Here is a 21,581-nt window from a genome sequence, read left to right as displayed (position 1 = left end):
TGAAGGCATTCTAAAAAGTTATTAATATAAACTTAAAACTAGAGTTTCTGGAAACATCTAAATTACACCCACAGTCATAAGAAGCCACAGTATGATGATTAACATTGTTTTATTAGAGCTGACAAATGTTTTGGTTTTTTTGCATTTTGTATTCTAAGATACATATATGTGTATTTTAACTATGACCAAGATCTTTTTATCCTTCATTTAGAAAGGTAATCAGAGATAAATTCATTCTAAAAGCTTTTTCTGTTCTCCCAAACTTTTAACATAAAAACAGTAACTAATCAATGTATATACAGAAAGAGATGAAAGGTTTCCTCTAGAACACTGTAGTGACGAAAAAAAAAAAAATGTTGTTTTCTCTTTTACCTGGGAAGAGCGGTGATTTTCCCCCATTTCTCCACACAGAATCTTCTTGGGCCATTACTCCCTCGGAGAGAAGCAAATCCTTCATAGGGAATGCTGGATGTACCTGTAACAAACTATCAACCCAAGAAAACAGAAGAAGAAGGTGAAGCCAAGAGACCAGCTGCCAAGAAAGGCATGGCATCATCCACATGCAAAGCTCCTGGGGGAAGGGCAGCATGCTGCTTGCTGGTGGGAAAGCTTGGAAGATGGAATTTTCAGGTGTGGAATAATCACAGTGAAAATTCTGATCAAGAACCAGAATACCAAGGAAGGACAGTACATTATAAAGGGAAAGGGGATATGAAAGTTTTGTAGAAGATAAAGTATCCTGTATAGCTGACTAGCTTAGAAGCTTAAACCCAATACGTTTTCCATATAGCTTAATAAAGCGAGTGTATCAATTAACCTAGTCTAGTTAGCATCAGTTCCTGATCAACTCGTCATGAATAAAAAAAAAAAATTCTGGGCCTCCAAATTTGAGGGCCCAATCTTTGATCCAAAGGAGTTAGGACCCAGTCTACTTGTAAGGCTTTGTCTGAGCATCCAGAAGGCTTCCTTGTGTCTGATATCTCTTTAGCTGCAACCAACCAGCAATTGTCCTGTGTAACTATAAACACCACAAGAAAATGAGTTAGTTTTACCACTGTTCTTGAACTTCATTGTTATCTCTAATTTGTTGAAAGTTATATGGAGGAAAAGAAAGGACTCTTTATCAAGGAACTGGGTCACTTCTTAAGGGACTGAATTAAGATCATCTTTTTCTGTTGCTCAGGATGCTGCCCTGCAGAGTACCCCGGGACCTCTTTCTGAAAGGGCCAGACTGCCCTGAAGGCAGAGGCTGTTCCTGGGATTCTTGGACTGGAGTTGGTACTTCCTCATGACTCTAATGAAATGCTTTGACTTGGTCGGGGATGTTCTACAGTGATGGAGCCAAAGAAACATGCAATCTGCAGAATCAAAACAATGTAATCCGCATTTGCAGATAAACATGGGATGTATTTATTGAGTATACTTAGCAATTATTAAAAATATGCAATTCCAACAATAATTATATTAATGCATTAAAAAGATTAACTAATGCCATCTTACCTGTAACAGCCTTAGTCGCTGTTCATTGTTGAATCTTTCCACTGCAGCCCAGAACCACCGAATTACAATATGATTGTCATGATATCCTATCAAACCAATTATAAAAGTCCATATTACTATGACTTTTTTACCTTAAGTCATCATGACACATTAACAAAAGACTCCAAACATAAAATCATTGTCTTAGATTCTTTAAAGGCTATTTATAATTTAAGGCTAAGAAATAACACTGTAAATATGATTGTATGAGTATCAAAAGTCGAACAAAAACAACACTAACTGAAACCAAGAGGTCTCTGTTTCCATTTAAACGTCACAAAATAAAGTCAGTGGAGTGAATAATAACAGATGAGTTATTTCAACCATATTATTTCTGAAAAATATAATTGCTATTTTTGGAAATACTTAACTCTTTTGGTCATTCATTTAAGAAATAATTTTTTAGTACCACTATGCCAAACTTGGGGGCACATTGGCAAAGGAAACAGACCCTCACAGGGCTTCTGGTAAAGAACAGACATATTAATCGAATAACTATATAAATAAATACATAATTGCAAACTATTTTAAAACTGCATATAATGTTCATATTTTTAAATCAAATTTTATTAATAAAAAGAGAAAAGCAATATTATTACTTTAATTTCTTTAGCGAATAAATCCCAATCATCAAACTAAATGTTACTTTTATTCTATACTTTAGTAGAATTTAATAAAATGTCAAAAGGATCATCCCACTGGTGGATTAAGGTAGTAATTGTAGGTTCCAAAACCTTTCAATCAATGAAGAAAAATTAAGTTCAGAGAGACGGCTGACAGAGATTAAGGTACAAACCATGATTCAAACCAACTGACATACTAAGTGTGTATGAAGGTACTCTAATTCTGAGTCAGTAGAAGTAAGTCCAAAATAAAAGGTGGGCAGAAACTATTTTACTTCAAATTTTTCTTCACATGTTTCAGTGGTTATTTATCATTCGATCAGGGATACTTACTAACCTTTGGAGAAGAAACGGATCCAAGTGAAAGATAAATAAAACTAGATTGGACATAATGATGTATAGACTCCATGTTCTCCTTTTGGCAATGACTAGCTATTTGGTGCTGAGCAAATAGCTTTCTCATCTATAAAATAAGTACATTGGCTCTTTAAAGCTTTAAAATTTTCTGATTTTATGAACCGGGCCTTTTCTACCTCTCCTTCGTTGTTTGTGCCAAACCTTTTGGAGGAGGAGCAAAAGTGTCTCACTCCATCTGAAAAGTGTCAGCTGCCTTCTGAACATATGGCAAGTGGCAGCAGAGCCGCCCCTTCGTTCAGGGCCATCTAGTTGGGTTAGCAAACATGGCAGCTAGGTGTCTTGCCCTTTTCCTGCCCTTTCCCCCACAGCACTCTCCTCCCAAGGGTTTCATTTGATAAGATTTACAATAACCATAGAAATAGGTACTTGATTAGTCATATGTGAATAAAAGTTTATACTGTGTAAATATAATGGCTCTTTTGATTAACAGCATTGCTATTAGAATCACTTAGGGGGCGAAATGAGCTAATAATATTTATGGTAAGATGTCAGTTATGTAATGTGTTAGAAAAATTGTGTTCTAGTTAGTGAAAATTGTTTGGTTAAGCAAGTTATAATAACCAAGGTCATATAAATTATGCATTAGGCCAACTGGGAAAGACTTCTTATAGCAGTTGGACTTCAGAAATAGCAGCAATCGAAAGTGCAATTTAATACTACTTTTCAGAGAAAACGGGTGAGCAAGGCCAGCCCACAGCAACAATGAGGAGCTGGGAGAGCCAAACACAGGCGAAAACAAAAGTAAGTTATTTTTTACTCCAAACTTTAAATTTTTTTTTTTTTTTTTAAATCTTTTTCAATTTATGGATAACCGGAGAACTGTTCAGCGTGGTTTATTCTACTAAACGATGAATTCAGGGACTTAAAGTTTGTATTTTTCACTCTCCAAGTTCAGAACTATTGCTAACCTCTTATATTCTGAGTTAAAAAACCAAAACCAAAACCTAATCCAAAACAGTTGTTATTTGTCATGACTTTCTGAGGACTTCATGATACTACAATAAATTTCAGAAAGTATATTCTTTCTTTGCTTAAAATTATTGTATAAAACTTTAACTCTGGGTTAGCATCAGATCCCTTTCAAAGTGTATTAATTTGACAATCAATTTCAATGGCTTTGGTCCTAATTATTAATGGAGAATATGTACTGCTCTATAGGAATGCCACTTCTAAAGCTTCCCATTCGGTGAAGTGTCAGAGAGTGCAGTTTTTAACTAATCTTACTTTTTAGTTGAACTTAATGCTTGAATTTAGAAGGGCTTTTTCAGTAAACTTCTTGAAGTTTGAGAACCATGTCTTATTCCATTCATGTGTTTCAACTGTGAATTACAGTTGTTAAGTAGTTCAATGAAATATAAAAAAACTGTGTTTGCTCATCAGGTGGTTCAGAGGGTGTGTCTCTTCAAGTTTTAGAATGAAGACAGAATAGGTGGAGTTAGGGCTCCTTGGTGCTTCGCTACCAACATCATAAAACAATTAATTAGTGTTCTTATGGTCACATTTCTTCACCAATAATTAAGTGTTATGACATCCTCAAATGGTGTGTAAATAGTCCTTCCTCCACTTGACAGATGAGGTAACTAGGAAAAGAAGGGAATGTACCTTGCCCAAGTCTCAAAAGAGATGGCTTCAGACATATGTGATTAGAGTACAATTGTTTTTGCCTGTCCTGGATTCAGACCAGCATGCTGAACCATTTACCTCTCTTTAATTTCAAACTTAAAACACAGCCATCTATAAATCAAATTTCACCTCCTCTATATTCTGTGTTGTTTCTCCAGTCACTTAGGTCTATTTCAGCTGTGCCTGCGATGACAAGTTCTAGTTCTCTTGCATCAAAAACAGATACCAGCCTGGCATCCACCACCTATGGAATAAAAAGAATACAGGGTATGGCTTAAGAACCTGGAGAAATCTCAGCTATAATTAAGCCTCATCAGAAAAAGAGGACATAAGGAGTTTTGGGAATACTGTGGATGTACTCTGTGTAGGCACTTTAAAAACTCTAAAGCTCTCTACAAAACGGGTATTTTTAGTACAAGGTTGATGAGATTTTCCTCAATAGACTTCTCATTTTATAATTGAGCACTGATTAATCCAGTTGTTTTTCTCTTTTGAAAAAGATCTAGTGCTCCTACAAGAAGTCACATGGAATACTTGCAACAACTCATTCAGACCCTCAGCTACAATCTTTTCACATATCAAGCATGAGATAAGATTACCCATATCTAAGCATGAGCAAGGTGCATGACTTAAATGTTATCAGTGGTCATTAAATTGTCAAATGCTATTTAAATTCAGGCCATTTTAGTTCAGTGGTCTCTTGTAACAGGGGTTTCAGCTTTTTTTTATGTTCTTGAAACATAACAAAATTGGTGTTTTTAAATTGAAAGACACCAGTACAAAGAGCGAAAGAAAAATGGAAATATTGCACACATATAAAGTACAGTAAGGCGGGCAGTGGTATCATTGATGTCAGACCACAAAATCCCGCTCCTGCCGATGTTCTTTACCTCGTAGAAGCCACGCACTAAGCTCTCTGTCTGTTGCACAACACCCCTCTCGATCCTCCATTTCACCATCCTCTCGATGTACTCCTTCTTGTTCTTCTCTGTGACTGGGATATTGGCACCCCCTGGTTTTAACTCTCGTTCGGTAATCTGAGATTTAAAAACAAAAGGACTGACTATAAAGCAATACTTTTGAGGCTGTAAGGACCCTGCTACCAATGAACTGAAGTCACCTGGCTCCCTGTCCCTGCCCGAGCCTGGGCTCGTCCCACAAGCAGGCTGTGAGAAGCCCAGGCACACACCATTGTTCAGTAAAACCTGGGCATCGAGCTAATGTCTGAAAGCCTCAGTAGTTAAAAAATACATATTGGAAGTGCTGAAGGTTAAGTTTTAAATCCTGACTAAACAGATAAGCCTTTTAAAAGAAAATAAATTGGCTCCAGATTCTGGCCCACTGCTATTTGAATGTTTGACAAAAACACATTTTCTCAAATTCAGTTAGGGTTCAGAATCGACTACATATACAAAGCCCATATTTAAGTAAATATGTGCTTTAAGGAAACAGAATTATATTCAAGTGAATGTTAAATTGAGAACTTTTCCAAAACACAAAATTCAGAAAACTATATATTGTCTAAATAAAAATATTAGTTACGAATTAGTATACAATTTCTGAAAGAAATCTTTCCACCAACCCTTCCATCAAATTTGTATAAAATTAATATATTTTTGAACCTTCACCAAAATATTTACTTTCCCCCAGTTTCAATACAAAACAATCAGTTTCCGTTTTGCAATATGAGAGTTAAGTACAAATGCCCATTAAATAATTTAATATTCAACTCCGGGGTAGTATGGACTTTTAAAAAACTATATTTTATACAAGGTACATTCTAATATGTGGATAGTTTAGTTGGAAATAAAAAGATGATTACTTACAATACACAAATAGTTATTACAATCCGTAAATTAGAACATCTTAATCTATAGACGGCATTAGAATAATCTTTATAACCAAGATTATTGTACATTTACATAAACCTGGGTTTAAACCACCTAACAAGCCACCAATAAATAACCATTGAATCTTAGCCACTGAGTTAATTCTTCACCAACCAAGAGCCTTCAATTACCACACTTAGTCATCACTTATTCACATACACAGACCTGCCCAAAAACTTCTTCATTCACAGTGAATGTGAGGTCCAGGATGTCATGGATATCATTGTCTTTCATCCATTGCAAGCTCTGGTGGAACTCTTCATCAAGGTATTCCAGATCACTAAGGTCACACAGACTAAGATGGCAGATAGAAACAAATATGTGGGCATGGTTATTAGCAAAAACTCAGGGAAAAAAAACCTAAGAATTAAAGACAAAAACAAGATCCACAAGATAGGCAGTGATTTCTAAAATGTTCTTAGTCAAATTCAGTAACCAAAACAGTGAAATAATGCAGAAATTTAGTATAAAATTTAAAAATCCTGGATATATATAAAATGCTTTAGGAATCACTCAGTTTCTCTTTTCTTTCAGAGACATAGAACTGGAGGAGAAAGAGTGGCTGTTATTTGCACAATGACCCACAATTAATGCCAGAGCACGAAAGACGGTTGACCACTTGGGTCCAGTATTTTTTGGCTATGGTATAATACCTTTAAATATTGTTCTCCTAATTAGAAATTCTTTGTATGTTTCAATAACGTACTTTAACTCCCCTCCCCTTGCAAAGACTAGATACCGTCATCTACATTTACACATATCCCCTTTTTCTTCACAGTTCTGACTATTTCTCTGATTCTGAAAACAGCAAGCCACAGAATTGTTCTCAATTATAATAATTTTCTATGTTTCTCTCTTTTTTCTTTCTGAGTTAGGATCTGCATGAAGTGGAGTTGCTATTATATAAGTGTAAGATGGCAACTTAGTTGTTTTGAAATTTCCTCCCATCAGCCCAATTTCAAAGGTTATTTTATTTGGTTCAGTCTAAATATTTATTAGGCAACAAATATGCCAGACATCTTGATAGCTACTTGATAAACACTTACTTTCCCCAAGGAACTAATGGTTTAGTTGTGGAGATAGGCCACGAATAGATAAGTTGATATAAGGTGACAAGTAATAGCCTAGGGTGGTAATACTTATAATTTGTGCATTTTTATAGGTACGTTACACTCCAATTAGAAAATAAAGATAAAGTAGATAGAGGGAACTCTCAGAGCAAACATGAAGGACATTACTTCCACCTGAAGGTTCAGGAAACGCTTTTTGGAGTAGATGATACCTATATTAATTTTTACAGAATGTTTTAAAGCTAGAAAAGTAAAAGGAAATGGATGAAAAGGTGAGAAGGAGAAAAAGAGAAAGGAGAAGAAGAGAACAACATGAACGAGGCACAAAGGCACGGAGTATACAGAATAACCCAAGCATATTGGCAGGACCAGAGAGTTAACCGCATGACAGAATGTCCAAATATTGAGCTTGGGAGAGTTGCTGGAAGCAAGCTTTGAATGTCATAGTAAGAAGCCTGGTCATTCAGAACTACTGAAAGGTTTTAAGACAGGGAATAACATGATCATATATGAGATGTGACTTTAAATTGTTTCTTTGGAAGTAGCACTGTAGAGAATTACTTGAAAGTGGAGAGGGGTGGTTATTATTGGAGGGTGGAGACCAATTAATAGACAACAATAGTAATCTGAACAAAATAAGATAAGGATTTTAATTAGGGCATAGTTGTTAAGGGTGGAGAGAAGACAAATTTAAAAATTATTTAGAAGGCAAATGTGGAAATTAATAAATGGTTTTATTGGGCAATATAAAGAAGGATATCTAAAATAGAGGTGGCAAATAAACTCATGTTGCAAGCTAACTCCGATTAATTGCCAGTCTTAAAGGCTATAAGTTGAAAAAATTCCTGAAGCCAAAACAAATTCAGCGGGAAAAAGTACTACAAATAATTTGTGAACTATATCGTGGGAATGGGATGGGAGGTGGGCAAGAGCAGACCATGTGTTGTGCATTTGCTATCCCTGTTTGGGGGCAACTCCTGATTTGAGATCACAGTAACTTGAAAATATTGGGACCATGGACTGTGACTGGGAGGCACATTTTCAGGACAGGGGAATTGATGAGTTTTGTTTTAACCATGTTGATTTTCAGCTACCTGTGAGACAGGCAGGTGGAGATATTCAGTGCTCTGACTGATGATCACTCGAGCCTACAAATCAAGGGAGATCAAAACTGAGAGTGTAGATTTAAGAGTCAGTAGAGGAAATAGGTGAAGAGATTTCCCCATGAAAATACACAGAAAAAGAAAAGAAGGGAGCTAAAAATGGAAGCTCTAGGAACACCAAGGTTTAAGGGAAAATTAGAGAAGCCCACAAAGGAGACATAAAAGTCAAAGAGAACAAGGAGATGACAGTGTCATGGATGCCATAGAAGAAAGACTCAAGATAAATCAGTATATAAAAAAAAAAAAGCATCAAAAGCAGCCGAATGGTCCATTAAGATAAAAACCAAAATATATTCTTTAAAAGCTTCCATAAGTTACTGGTGGAGAAGAAGCCAGGCTAAAGTGTGTTGAGGGTGTGTCAACAGTTGATATAGACTATTCTTTCAAGAAACTTCAATGAGAAGAGAAGAGATAAGGCAATGAAAAGGGAAGAGGAAAAACGGGCCAGGGGAAACCAGAGATGAAGCTGTCCTGTGCCCAGTTGCCCAGGGCTTCATTAGCCCAGATATCAAAAAGGAGGATGGCAAAAAGTCTTCTTACGAGCCCATTAGGAACACTTTGTTTTCATTTGAGGTCTCGGCTTCCATTTTACAGAAAGCAGGTACATGGCTTCACTTAGAGACATCATCCTGTGCTTTTTCACTGCAAGTTTGAGCCACTGCCTCCGTAGACAGTTGCCTTCCCCTGTTCAGCCTCGAAAATTACTACTGATTACAGGAGAGAAGCTGCTCTACGTTTTACAATAATTGTGAACTTTCATTGTGATAACAATGAAAAAAAGTTATATGAATGCTAAATTTTCATCAGCCATCATAAATTACTATCTTGCATATTGGTAGGTCTCAAGAAAAATATGGGACTGACCACCTCTAACAAACAAAATAAGACAAAAGGAGAATGAAAAATGTGAACCAAGAGTGAGCAGTTGAAAGTTTGCATAAAGCAAAATATTAAAAGCATCTCACAAAGGATAGGGGGCTGTGAGTCACCAAGACTAACATAAACTATTCTATTAATAATCAGCATTAATACCACAGGAATTCCAGTGCCGTATTTGAAGTACGATTGTTTTCAAGAAACACATGTCGCAGCAAATGAGAATAAATTATTTGGCGTGGAGTGAAACTAAGACTTTGGGGGTAAGACAGTATTAAAGGATCAGAGCAACTGTATTTGAAACTGTATTAGTTTCAGAAATCTAAACCACTATTAAGTTTACTGACAACAGATTTGAAGAAGTGAGCAGATAAATGACATTGACAAAAGACCCTTTCAATAAAGGAAGTACTGCATTCTCACATGCTAATTACATAAGCAATAAAAATACTCTTACATTCTGAGAAGAGCCTTATAAAAGGGCCGTGTGAAGAAGGCATCCAACAAATACTGGTGTATTAGTGCAAGACCAAGGATCCTACCACTGAACCGGAACCTGTGAAGGAAAAGCATGATATCACTTACATGACATGGAGCAGTTTCAAATAGTTCTATTTGCTTTTTAGAATGCCTTCCAGCTCTAACCATCTATGTTTGTCCAAGATTAATTGCCTACTAGGTCCATGGGAATTGGTGTGCTGTAGGTTATATCTTCGTTAGGCCACTATTCACATCTACTTGTTGAAGAAATCTGTTTTACTCTGATATTTACAGAGATATCGCTCCATCTTCACCCCATGTCAGTCATGTCCACTATGTAGCACCCCACATGGCCATCATGTCAGTGAAGCCACTGACTGTTAGTATACCAGTGAAGACACTGCTAAGAGACACTGACAGAATGATACTGGTGGTGGGGGTGGGGATTCTAACTTGCTTATATGAATATTAGCAGGATTTCTCTAATACAAATCCAGTCGCAATTCTCTTTTCAGGAAAAGCCCAATCTCAAAGTGAGAAAGTTCCTGTTGCCATTCTCTCTTAAACTCCACTCCTGAACATAATTATCACCATCTAAGAATTATGCCTATGGACATTTGGGGGAGTTTCCTCATAGGACATTCTGTTCTCTAAAATTTCAAGGCTTAATTCTATTCTGAATCACTTTGGAAACTTTATTAAATATATCTGTCATGACTGGATTTGCTGACTGAGATATATACACTCATTTTCTCTTTCAAAATTTGAGCACTCAAACTTCTAGCTCTTTGAAAGTCTGATGCCTTCCAAAGTGTAAATCCACACTGAGGTTCATTTATAATTTTAGTATTAGGCAGCCATTTTAAGATTGATGTTCAGCAGATTTGTTTTTCTTTATTTCCACTTATGTTAGCATAACTGCAATAGCTACAGTTGGGAGGACTCCAAATTGTAGCTAAAAGGAAGTTAATTTGAAGAATAAGTCCTAAAAGTTATGTCCTCCACCCACCAACATTAACTTTATGACTCAAAGAAATTTCTTCATCAGTCCTGCTCATGTCCTTTTTTTGTTGTTATTACTATCAGTAAAAATGAGCAAAAACAAGTAAACGGGGGTTATAAAACTAAAGTCTGTAAATGCAGGGATTAAAAAAAATGTAAGGACTTTTGGTGAGAGTGAAATTTGAGACTTTCAGAATAAATAATTCCCAGATGGGAATCCCATACCCGTTTTCCTTGATGACTTTGTGTGGGAAATTAGGAAGGGGGCTGTCTCTGGCTACAAACTGCAAATGGCTAACAGTGTAAATGGCCACCACTGTGACGCCGCACTCCTGCCCTTCTGCCAGGGTTCTCTTCTACCAACGGTCCCTCCAGGTCACCCCATCCTCCTTCTTCCTACTAGAATACCATCATCACCTCACCCACATCCCAGCTGCTCTGCCCTTTCCCCAGTGTTAGCTACTTCCCCAAGGGCTGCTCTAGAAGCTGCCTGATCTCTGGGTCAGGACTTTCCCCTACTCATCCTCAGCCCACCTCAGAGCTCAGAGATGACCAAAGGTACAGAGAGAGATTTAGGGGTCTCGCCAGGAACCTAACGTCATCCATAATTTTCTTTGAATGGGAAAACCTTTTAAATTCTACCCAGCTCACTTAAAATTGGTCTTATGGAACATACTCTATTTCTAGTGTGGAGACTACCTGTATATATAACTTGACAACAAAAACAAGAGTGAAAAGAGATATTTAATTGAAAATATGATTTTCTCAAAAAAAAATGTTAAAAGAAATATGGATTCCTTATAAAAACTAATATCGCAGAAAATCAAGAGAAGAAGAATGTTGGGGAAAAATTACTTACCATTCATGGTGATTGTCTACAAAAGCAGACATGGGACTTATTTGTACTGTGTATGTGTCATTGGCTGAATATTCAAATAAGCCATAATATGGGTTAAAGAGTTCTCTGGACACCAGGAAGAAAAACTCTCTGGAAGGTCCACTGTAATCCAACCTTTAAAAAAATCCACCAAAAAAAACCCCAGTTAATATTTTTTGACATATATTGGCCACATTTTCTACAGAGCTCAACTTTCTAGAACACTCATTACAAGCCTAACTGTCCACATTCCAGGACTGTCCAAACAAATCACACAATCATGATTCCTGATCTCACCCATGCCTCGAACCAGAATAGCAAAATGGACATTATAAATGCAGCATATCGAAAACTAAAGCTACATATCAGATAATGGATAGAGTACGAAATATACTAATAATTTCATTGTATAAACATGTACAAAAAGGTAAATATTTTAAATGTCTGGAACGAGGTTATAAGGAAAGAGAGTATGGCGGGAATGCTTAATTTAAACAGGGTAAACCCAGAGGGCATCAGCTACCTACATCCGCGGGATATGGAGTTCACGTGGGTTTCTGAAACTTTTTTAAATGGGAGAAAAAAGAGACTTCAATGATTTACTGGGAGGATATTACAGATACAAGCCCCACTATGGAGATCAGAGGCAAAACAATGGGATGATAGGGTTCAAGTGAAAACTTCGAGTTATAAAACACCAAGGAAAATTACAGAAGAGAAAACTGAGGGTCTCTAAAGCTTCCTAAGGAGATAAGAAGAGTATCTGAAGAAGAGGCTGAAACTCTAGAACCCGAACTACAGTGTAAATTCCATTTTACTTACAAAGACGTCAGGGTCAAAGTGAAGTATGAGAAATGATTGTGTTAGGTTTGAGGAATGACAAGTGGCCAACAACCCTGAGAGCAAAAAATGCCGTAAAGAGGAGTTTGCAATAAAGCAATTTGATATTTAAAATGAAAGGCATAAGGGATATCTACCCTATTATAAGTGATTATACATGGGTTCAAGGACAGGAATGCTGAAGGGAGAATGAAAGAAATGGGTTAAGTAGGAGTGGTAGGATTTCATAAGACTTTAATTGTTCACACTACTTTTTTTTCTCTTAAAGAATTTCCTCCATGGACATACACACGCATATAATTTTTAAAAATATTTTTATTTTCCATACAGTTTTATATATATATATGTATATATATAATATTAAAATAACTATAAAAAGGAAATCATCTGAGTCTTGTCCAGCGATGAGATTGTGTGATAGAGAAAAGGATCCTATTATAGGTGGAAGATGGAGTTGGAAAACTAGCAAGAAAAATAAATTGGCGTTTACATGTCTTAGTTGAGAGTTTAATAGAATTTACTTAGAACAGACTTCAGCTATTCGCATACTACTTCCTCAAATTTTGCCGTATCTGAATATATACAGTTATTTACTTAATAATTTTCATTGAATCAACTTTAAATTCACTTGTTTTTTTTCAATGTAGTCTTGTCTTACACTATATTATGAAGTTATGATGTGCTAGCTTTATATTTTCTAATACACATTAACAAAAATACATAATTAAAAAAAAGTCAGTCTGTGTAATAGTTAAAATCATTTCATATATCACCAGTCCACACTGCCCTTTGGGAGATACAAGTAGACTGACAGGAAACTTATGTGTGCAGAAAAATGCAAACCTATCAGACGCTCAGATCCAAAGAGGCCTTAAGGGGACATGATGAAACTGCCTTCTGAGGTACCTGAATATAATGTGGCTAGCAGGTGGCCACCAGAATTGGTAGGACTATGCTTAGATTACCCTGGGGATTCTCAAAACAGGACTCTGGCTGTCTCCCAGGTGCAAGGATGCAGACTATACCTCCTCGTGCTAAGACCGAGGCAGCCTCCTGTGGCTTCCTCCCACTGTCCTAGTTCTGGTCTCTGACGCCACCAAGAACAAGTAGAATACTTCTTCCACTTGAACGTTCTTCACATACTGAGGCTTTCTTTCAACAAATATTTGAGTGCCTATTATGTTTCGGGTACCAATCTAGATGCTAAAGATACACAATTTTTTGAAAAGTCATTTTCTATAAGAACTGTAGTAATTTCTGTATCCCTGGTTTCTGCCCCTTTTTGTTGTTGCTTTCCCCACTCCTGAACATAGCTGCTTGTTTCAACCTCCCCTCAAAGCAGGGTTGGGAATTCCTTTTCCACCCTGGTCACTCTGCTCTGGACACTCTACGGTGTCGAAGTCTGACCTAAGGGATGTTGTCTAATACTGGTCACTAAACTTTGGGGGGTGGTCTTGTCAGCAAGGAGCTTAGAAAGGGCTCTTGCCCTCTCTTCCTGGACACTTCATTCCACTAATGCAGCTTGAAATTACCCTGCCTTGTGGAGCAGCCCCTTTGTTGACTCACTGAGCTAGTCATCAGCTCGAACCTTTCACCTGAGCTAATTTAACCCAAGACTCTCCCACCCTCTCCACATGCCACTGTATCTTTTTAAAAGCGAAGACTTTATACTTTTCCTTACGAAATTTCACATTGTGATTTTGTCCATGATTCTAGTCTACCCAGATCCTTGTGGATGCAAAACATCTCCCTAATTTCTCTAAATTTCTTATGGATGGTGAATTTCATCACCTGCATGTTTCCAGAAATCTAGAACCACAGAATGCCAGTGGTTACTGCCATCCGAGAAGTCATTTTGTCTAAACCCTTTTATTGAGAAGACTCAATCTGAAGGAAATCACTAACTTGCATCAAATGAATGCTGCAGTGGAGGATAGAGGTCTTGATGCATTTTTCCCGACTCCAGGATTAATGCTCATCATTCTTTACAGTCTTCAGTAAATTTTAAATGTTCATTAAGACTAAAAAAAATTGTCGTTTAAAGAACAAGGTTGGCAAACTATGGCCTGTGGGCTAAATCTGGTCCACCTCCTGGCTTTATAAATAAAGTATTATTGGCACACAGCCAAACCCATTTGTTTATGTGTTATCTGCGGCTGCTTTTCTGCTAAGATGACACAGTTGAGTATGTGGGACAGGGAATGTATGGTCTGCAAAGCCTAAAATATTTGCTATCTGGCCCTTTATAGAAAAGTTTGCCAACTCCTTTTACAAGAGAAAGTAAGTGGAAAATGCAGCCTTATTACAATGCCTGGCTTACTATAAATCCTCTTCTTTAGTAAAATCCTTTGAAGGAAATATAAAATGTCCTATGGTGTATGCAACCTCAAGGAATGGTCACAACTATATATGAGACAGTGAGTGGTCCTAGCTTTGCAGGGCTTTCAAACAAAATCCAGGCATACGATAATGAGGGAAACCTGAGCCAAACGTTTTATGATTCAGTTTTCTTACTAAGAGACGACGAGTATGAGTAAAATAGATTTTTAGTTGCTTAAAATTAAATAGTTAGAAATAGGTTTTCTCAGCATTTTAATAATACTGCACTTGCCTGAGTTATTATAATTATCTGTTTGTGTGTCTGCCTCTCCTATACACCTATCTAGACTGTAACCACGCTGAAGGCAGGGACTATGTCTTTCTCATCTTTGTATCCCAAGTACTTAGCCTGATATATGGTAGGAGCTCAATATGTATTGTTGAATCAGTGAGTGAAGCTCTCTGACACTCTTTGAAGAAAATCAACATAATTTCCATTATTTGACATCTATGGATAGAGAGCTTGGTGCTTGTCATTTCCAGGTCTAATTTCTTCTAATATGGTAAAGTTCGTTAAAATGACAAAGATGGTTCCTTTATTACAATAATAGCTGAATCTGGCTAAAGATAACAGAATGTCCCTCGAGGAGTTAATTTGAAAAGTAAAACTCCTTTCTGCCCAAGAGAGAACAAAGCTAACAGCTCCTCTAGGAGGAAAATGTATCTTCCTCAACTGCTCATGTTTTTAATCTGCTGTTTTTTAACTCTAGGTGCACTGATGAAGTCACTCTAAAGCAAAGAGAGTTTCTGAAGTTTGATTTGATTACAATCTAAAATTTAGAACTGTGTATCTGAGAACGGGCTGTGGGTTACACGTCTACCAAATTAAATAAGACATGTCTCAGCAGGGCATCTTGTGCATGTGCTTCCTGTAATGTCTTAGCAACCCTCATCCATATAAATAGTTAACATGAGTCATATCACAGGGATCATTTGTTACATTCCTGTTTTGCCAGTTAGGTTGGTTCCACAGCTAAAGGCTTGGCACAGAAATACAGAAACTCTGGACAACGGGTGTGTAGCCACACAACAGCTGCATCTGAGGGCATTTTGGAGTAAGCACAGATGTCTTTAGGGTGGCAATGCATTCTTGAGCCCCATGAAGCGCTGATAAAGCATTTTAAAACACCACCATGTTGCCATGGTGACACCGCCCAACTCGTTAGTGGCATCTAATATCTGTTAAAATAATTAATTTTATTCCCCTCTTCTTTGTTTTCAACTAAAAATTACTGAAAACAAAGTATTTCAATAGAAGTAGACTATAAAATGAAAGAAGATGATAACATTGAGTCACACCATCATTTCCTACAAGTTTTCTGGAAGACAGAAAGTTTTACTTTTTTACAAGTCAGTTTAACACACATCACCTATGCACCTGCTGATTCACCCTCGAATATTTATAACAGCAAGGCAGTGGTTCTTCAGCCACTTAAGAATGCCTCATGGATGAGTAAGGAATTTTGTGGGCAATTAATAAGACAAACTCTGGTGATTCCAAGCCTAGCATAGAGACACAAGCACCTTTTTTCAGCAAGGTTTGGGTTATTTAGGTTATGCTGCAGATGTCTCTTTTGGGAGGAAAACAAGCAGCACCATAAAGTTTAACTTGAAGCTTTACAGATTTTTAAGGAATAAATGTTAAGCTCAGGCTTCCAAACAACTTCTAGTAAGAATTAGACTAGTTAGATGTAAGAGCTGGTTATTTTATAAGCAGGGCCGCAAAAAAAAAAAACAAACAAAACATTTCAGCTCTCATCCTCCCTAGTTGCGAATATTTGCCTGTCTTGGGAAAAAGATCACAAAAAGAGCTCGTTTGTTCCTAACCCCCAACCCAACAACTAAAACTGTTTGCACACATCTCCTCCCTGGTCTAAGCGTGGCTTTGCAAGACAGATGATTGATGTCATGTAGATGGCACCTCACGTATAATGAACTCATTCTTTCTTAAAGAAAGGTGCCTTTAACAAAGTTGGCCATGGAGAAAAAAAGAGGTGAGGCAATCACAGTGTAAACATCCTCTCTTTACTTAGGCCATTATTTCCTTACCGTTTTGAGTATTAAGAAGTTAATGGCCCAGGATGCCTTATCAGAACACAACTGTCTACCTAGCTAACTTTTGACACCAACCACATAAGCTTTAATTACTAGGACTTTCAATTCAGGAGAAAATCATGCTGGAGACTATTCAGTGCTCCACCGGCCCCCTTCCTAAAGAAGCAACTTCTAGGCAGACAGAAGCCCAACAGAAAGAGGCAACCACATCATGCAACTTGCCACCACATTCAGTCAAGATGACTCAGTTTCTAGCCATTCCACCACTGCTGACCTCCACTCTGCCCTACTTTGCAAGAGCAGATAACCAAATTAAGTTGGGTGGAAATTTTAAGAACTAGAACAAAACCTCCAGCTCTGACTAAATTTAATCATAGTGGTTTGCTTAGAAACTACTTTCTTTTTGTAAAAATCCAAGTATAACATGAAGCATTATTTTAGCAAGAAAAATAAGAACTATCAAATAATATATTTGTATTACGAGGCCCTTGGATTATTTTTGTATTTTTTAATTGAATATAGACATCACTAATATTCTGGTATTAATTCTATGTCACTAATTCTATGGAATTTGTAGTTCTCCTGTAAATTTCTGACTATAAATTTTTCCATCATTTTTCTTGACTGAGCTCTTCCATTTCAGGAATGATCTATATATCATGTGTCATATCTTTGCAAAGAAACAGCTTAAAGCAGAGCTAAGTCTCTCTGTAAATCTGCTAATTCACATCTTTTTGGAGTGCAGGCAGATACATTATTCTTAAAATTAAATCACTTTCTCCTTATGCCCCGGCAAATCTATTGTAAAGATCCTGAATATGACAAGTTGAAAATACAATCAGTGAGAAGGTATAAGAATTGCATAACGTTGACATTTAGCAACATGAAATGATACTCTATATATACCAATACCCCTACTGAGTCAGACTTTCCACAGAATTAACTCTATCCATGTACTTAATTACTCTATTGCCTCAAGTGTAGAAGAAACTATACACTCACCCAAAATTACCCTGGTGGCGGTCACTTATCAGACAAGAAAATAAGAAAAGTCATTCAGGGAAACATTTCCTAAATTTCCCCAAATCCTGACTATAAGTTTTCTTTTAATAAATATTTATTTTAGGATAGTTTTTGATTTACAGAAAAGTTGCAAAGATAGTATGAAAAATTCTTGTATACCCCGCATTCTCTCTTAACTTCTTACATTAGTATAGTACATTTGTTACAATTAACGAACCAATACTGATACAGTATTTTTAACTAAAATTCACATTTTATTCAGATTTCTTTAGTTTTTACCTAATTTCTCTTTCCTGTCCCAGGATCCCATCCAAAATACCACATTATATTTAATTGTGATGTTTCCTTAGGTTCTCTTAGCTATGACAGTTTCTCAGACTATTCTGATTTTTGATGATCTTGACAGGTTTGAGGAGTACTGGTAAGGTATCTTGTAGGATGTCCCCTAATCTAAATTTATTTGATGTTTTTGTCTCTCAGTCTGGATGTATCTGATGTTTTTCTCACCACTAAACTGACATTATGGGTTTTGGGAGAAAGACCACAGAGGTGAACTGCCATTCTCATCACTTCATACCAAGGTTACATACTATTAACATGAGGTATCACTGTTCATTTTAACCTCGATTACCTGGCTGATGTCAGTCATCTCCACTGTGGACTTCTTTTTCCCATTTCCATACTGAACTATTTGGAAAAAAGTCAGTATGTATAACATACAACTAAGGAGTGGGTAGTTATGCTGAATTATCTAAAAATCTGCAAAGCAGATTTGTCTATTTTCCATTCATTCTTCATTCATTTAATCATGTATTTATGTGAATATAGTTATTTATTTTATACTTGGGGTTATAATCCAATGCTACTTTATTTATTTTGTTGTTCACATTTTTCTACCGTTGAACATTGGGAGCTCTTCAGTTGATTCTTGTATCCCTTTGACATACCCCCATCGTGGTTGACTTTTTGAGTACTTCTTTACTTTCTGGTACTGCAAGATACTTTAGCTTCTTCTTGTATACTTCCTGCCCCAGTCTTAGAATCAGCCAGTTCTTCAAGGAACCCTAGTTCCTTTTATTGAAGAATGTATTAGAAACCAAGATCTGGGAACTAGTTGTATATGTTTTTAAATACCTATTACTAGGGCTAGACATAAAGAACTTATAAAATGACACGTTTTGAATGCATTGAAATTAATAAAGGGAAAGTAAGATTAAACTTCCAGGTCCATTTTTATAGTTCCATAGAAAAATTTGGTAGTTTCTCATTTTGAGCATTTATCATAATCAAGAAAGAAATATTCTAGTCTTTAAGTTTAATGTGATAGAATCGATTTGTTTGAGAAAGTAGCAACAGCTAAAATAACTTCTTAATTTTAAGTTGTTTTGAGGTTTCTATTTTTCAGCAAGAGTGCTATTTTAATCTTTTAAAAAAGTGTATGTATTCGAATGTCGTAATTGCAAAATAAAGTCTCTATATAATAATCTATATGTATGATATGGACATGATAAAGCCATGAAAACAGAAATTATCTGGCCCTACTCCAGCTTCAATAAACCATATGCAGAGGGGCCTGATTAAGAAATTGTTCCTGATGGCTAAGGTCACACATCAAAATATCCTCCCTCTTATTTTCCCTCAGGGGTTACAAGAAAAAGACAGGTGATAGAAGCAGAAAGTATTTGGGCATTAGCAGCAATCAAATACAGAGATATCAAGCCCCACTTAGCCTGGACCTCCTCCTACGAATGGATGTCATCAGTCCAGATCATAGGGAGACTGCATTAGGATGATCAAGCATGAAAAGCATCTGCTCTATTCAAACTTAAATTCCAAGGCTCCCATTGAGTCTTCCTTACATCTCTGAGATCTCAACAAACCATGGTACAACAATGAAGGAAGGCAGCCGGAGTTCTGGGGGAGGATAAGTATTCTCATCCAAATCAGACTGATTATGTCAGGAAATATTTGGCATCCCATGCATACCTGTGATTAGGCCGAAAACACTTGCCTTCATTTTCAATTGTGCACCTGCATCTTTAAGCCAATTAACGTAAGCTAGAAGTCCATTAAGGCATGCCAGCAATGGAAGACTCAAATCTCAGGCAAGCTTCTGCTCAAACTTTTGTCACATTATACTGTTTTCTCATGTGATATTTTACTTAAGTCACAGCCAGGAGATGATACAATAGTATACGTGAAGAGCAGAAGTTATCAGGCACTAGTTGGAATAGTGAAAAGATTCATAGGTAGGAAAAAAATTCAGATAGACCAGAGCTCAGTTTGCCTATATCCCGGTGTTAGTCCAAGAGTGCTGGATGAAAGACTAAGACTTAGTTGTGAATCTTAATTTTGCTATTATCTAGTTCCATTAGCACAGGCAAGTTTTCCTATATTTTGGCCCTCTCTTTCATGAACCATATACTGAATGGTTAAAATTTGTTGGGTATTATTACTATGACCCCATAATCTTTATTCCTGGGCATGACCGAGAGGGTAGACTTAAAACAATCCAAATCAACAGAACCAAGGGGAAGACAACCAGAGTTCAGGTAATTGTGTGGTACTGTTTTAATTCACTTTAGTGATGGCTGGGTTACAGAGAAGGCACTGAAACTCAAAACTCTGGCCTGCAATGAGGAAAAAGGAGAGGAGAGCTGTCATCTTCTCAAGTGTTATATAACAACTGTTACGTCTAGTCGGATGCAGTGATCACTGTGTGGGAGTCTTCACTCCTTCATTTCCTAATCCTTATCTATATGAGCTCTCATGGAAGAGTCATAGAAGGTCGGAGACCCTTTTTAATAGCAGGTTATAATTTTGGCAAGTGTGCTGCCATCCCAAAAGGAGAGAAAAACTGAGGACTGAGAAATAAGAACCAAGGCCCAACAGTTACTGCTATGGAGACTTTTCCTGGTAGAGTAGCAGGATTTTAATTCATGATTCTAAAACCGAGTTTATTTAATAGGTGAAGCACATTCTACTTAGCACCCCAGTGTAGATCACAAGATCACAGATACTAAAATGCAATATCATGTTTTTTCCCCCCCTCAAAGCCCACTTTTTCCCTTTAAGCAAGTTTCAGAAAGAATAAATCAAACCAAGCTTCTGCTCTCAAAAATGATCTACAGTTACAAGTTTGTACCCAAGAAATTCTATATCAAATGATTTAAAAACCAGAGACTCTTTTTAAAAAAGAAAAAAGCCAAGAGGCTTAAGTGCATGAGAACTGCATTTCCTGCCAGAAGGATTTCCTGTTTCAGGCAACCGCAGTGAGGATGTGGTGAAACATCCGCCCTGCAGTCGCAGCCTGTGTTCCGCGGGCCACTTCTCTGTACTACTCACCCTTCCTCCCCAACGAATGTGACATACAGCTTATTTCTCTGCAGGTCTTTTCGGGAGTAGCCCATAATCTGATTAAAAGCATCTTCAAGTAAGTGATCTCTTCTGATAATTAACCTGTGTGTAAAAAAGCAATTCGAAAAATACAGATTATTTCCTAATCCTTATCTTTCTAGAACTGGGCACTTGCCATTTAATTTCCATTTACCATAACTAACTAGGCAAAAAGGAGTGACTTAACATCATAGCTATCTGCCAAAAAGGACACCATTTGTCTTTAACTATTAACAGCATTAACAAAAGTTACATAAGAGAGTCATTGGTAAAGAGAGCACCCCACCTATAACCTGAGAAAACAATTCAAGAGGCCTTCCTGAATGGGC

The 21,581-nt window shown here is 36.9% G+C and overlaps 1 protein-coding gene across 3 annotated transcripts in view; it reads right to left on the bottom strand.

The window, feature by feature from the left end:
* HECW2 (HECT, C2 and WW domain containing E3 ubiquitin protein ligase 2) overlaps positions 1 to 21,581 on the bottom strand; it is a 320,650-nt gene that overhangs the window by 14,215 nt on the left and 284,854 nt on the right. For all 3 annotated transcript variants that reach the window (XM_036237069.1, XM_036237068.1, XM_036237070.1), the window contains 8 exons: positions 21,202 to 21,315; positions 11,542 to 11,694; positions 9,658 to 9,756; positions 6,257 to 6,386; positions 5,093 to 5,239; positions 4,332 to 4,446; positions 1,501 to 1,586; positions 373 to 485 (listed from right to left, as the gene is read on the bottom strand). In XM_036237069.1, the coding sequence (XP_036092962.1) occupies positions 373 to 485; positions 1,501 to 1,586; positions 4,332 to 4,446; positions 5,093 to 5,239; positions 6,257 to 6,386; positions 9,658 to 9,756; positions 11,542 to 11,694; positions 21,202 to 21,315 (957 nt within the window). The remainder of the gene's footprint in view (positions 1 to 372; positions 486 to 1,500; positions 1,587 to 4,331; positions 4,447 to 5,092; positions 5,240 to 6,256; positions 6,387 to 9,657; positions 9,757 to 11,541; positions 11,695 to 21,201; positions 21,316 to 21,581) is intronic.

Source organism: Rousettus aegyptiacus, unplaced genomic scaffold (genome assembly GCF_014176215.1).
Source record: "Rousettus aegyptiacus isolate mRouAeg1 unplaced genomic scaffold, mRouAeg1.p scaffold_m13_p_2, whole genome shotgun sequence".
Lineage (NCBI taxonomy): Eukaryota > Metazoa > Chordata > Mammalia > Chiroptera > Pteropodidae > Rousettus > Rousettus aegyptiacus.
The sequence above is the reverse complement of the archived record's forward strand: the minus strand, read 5'-3'. Positions and strand labels throughout refer to the sequence as shown.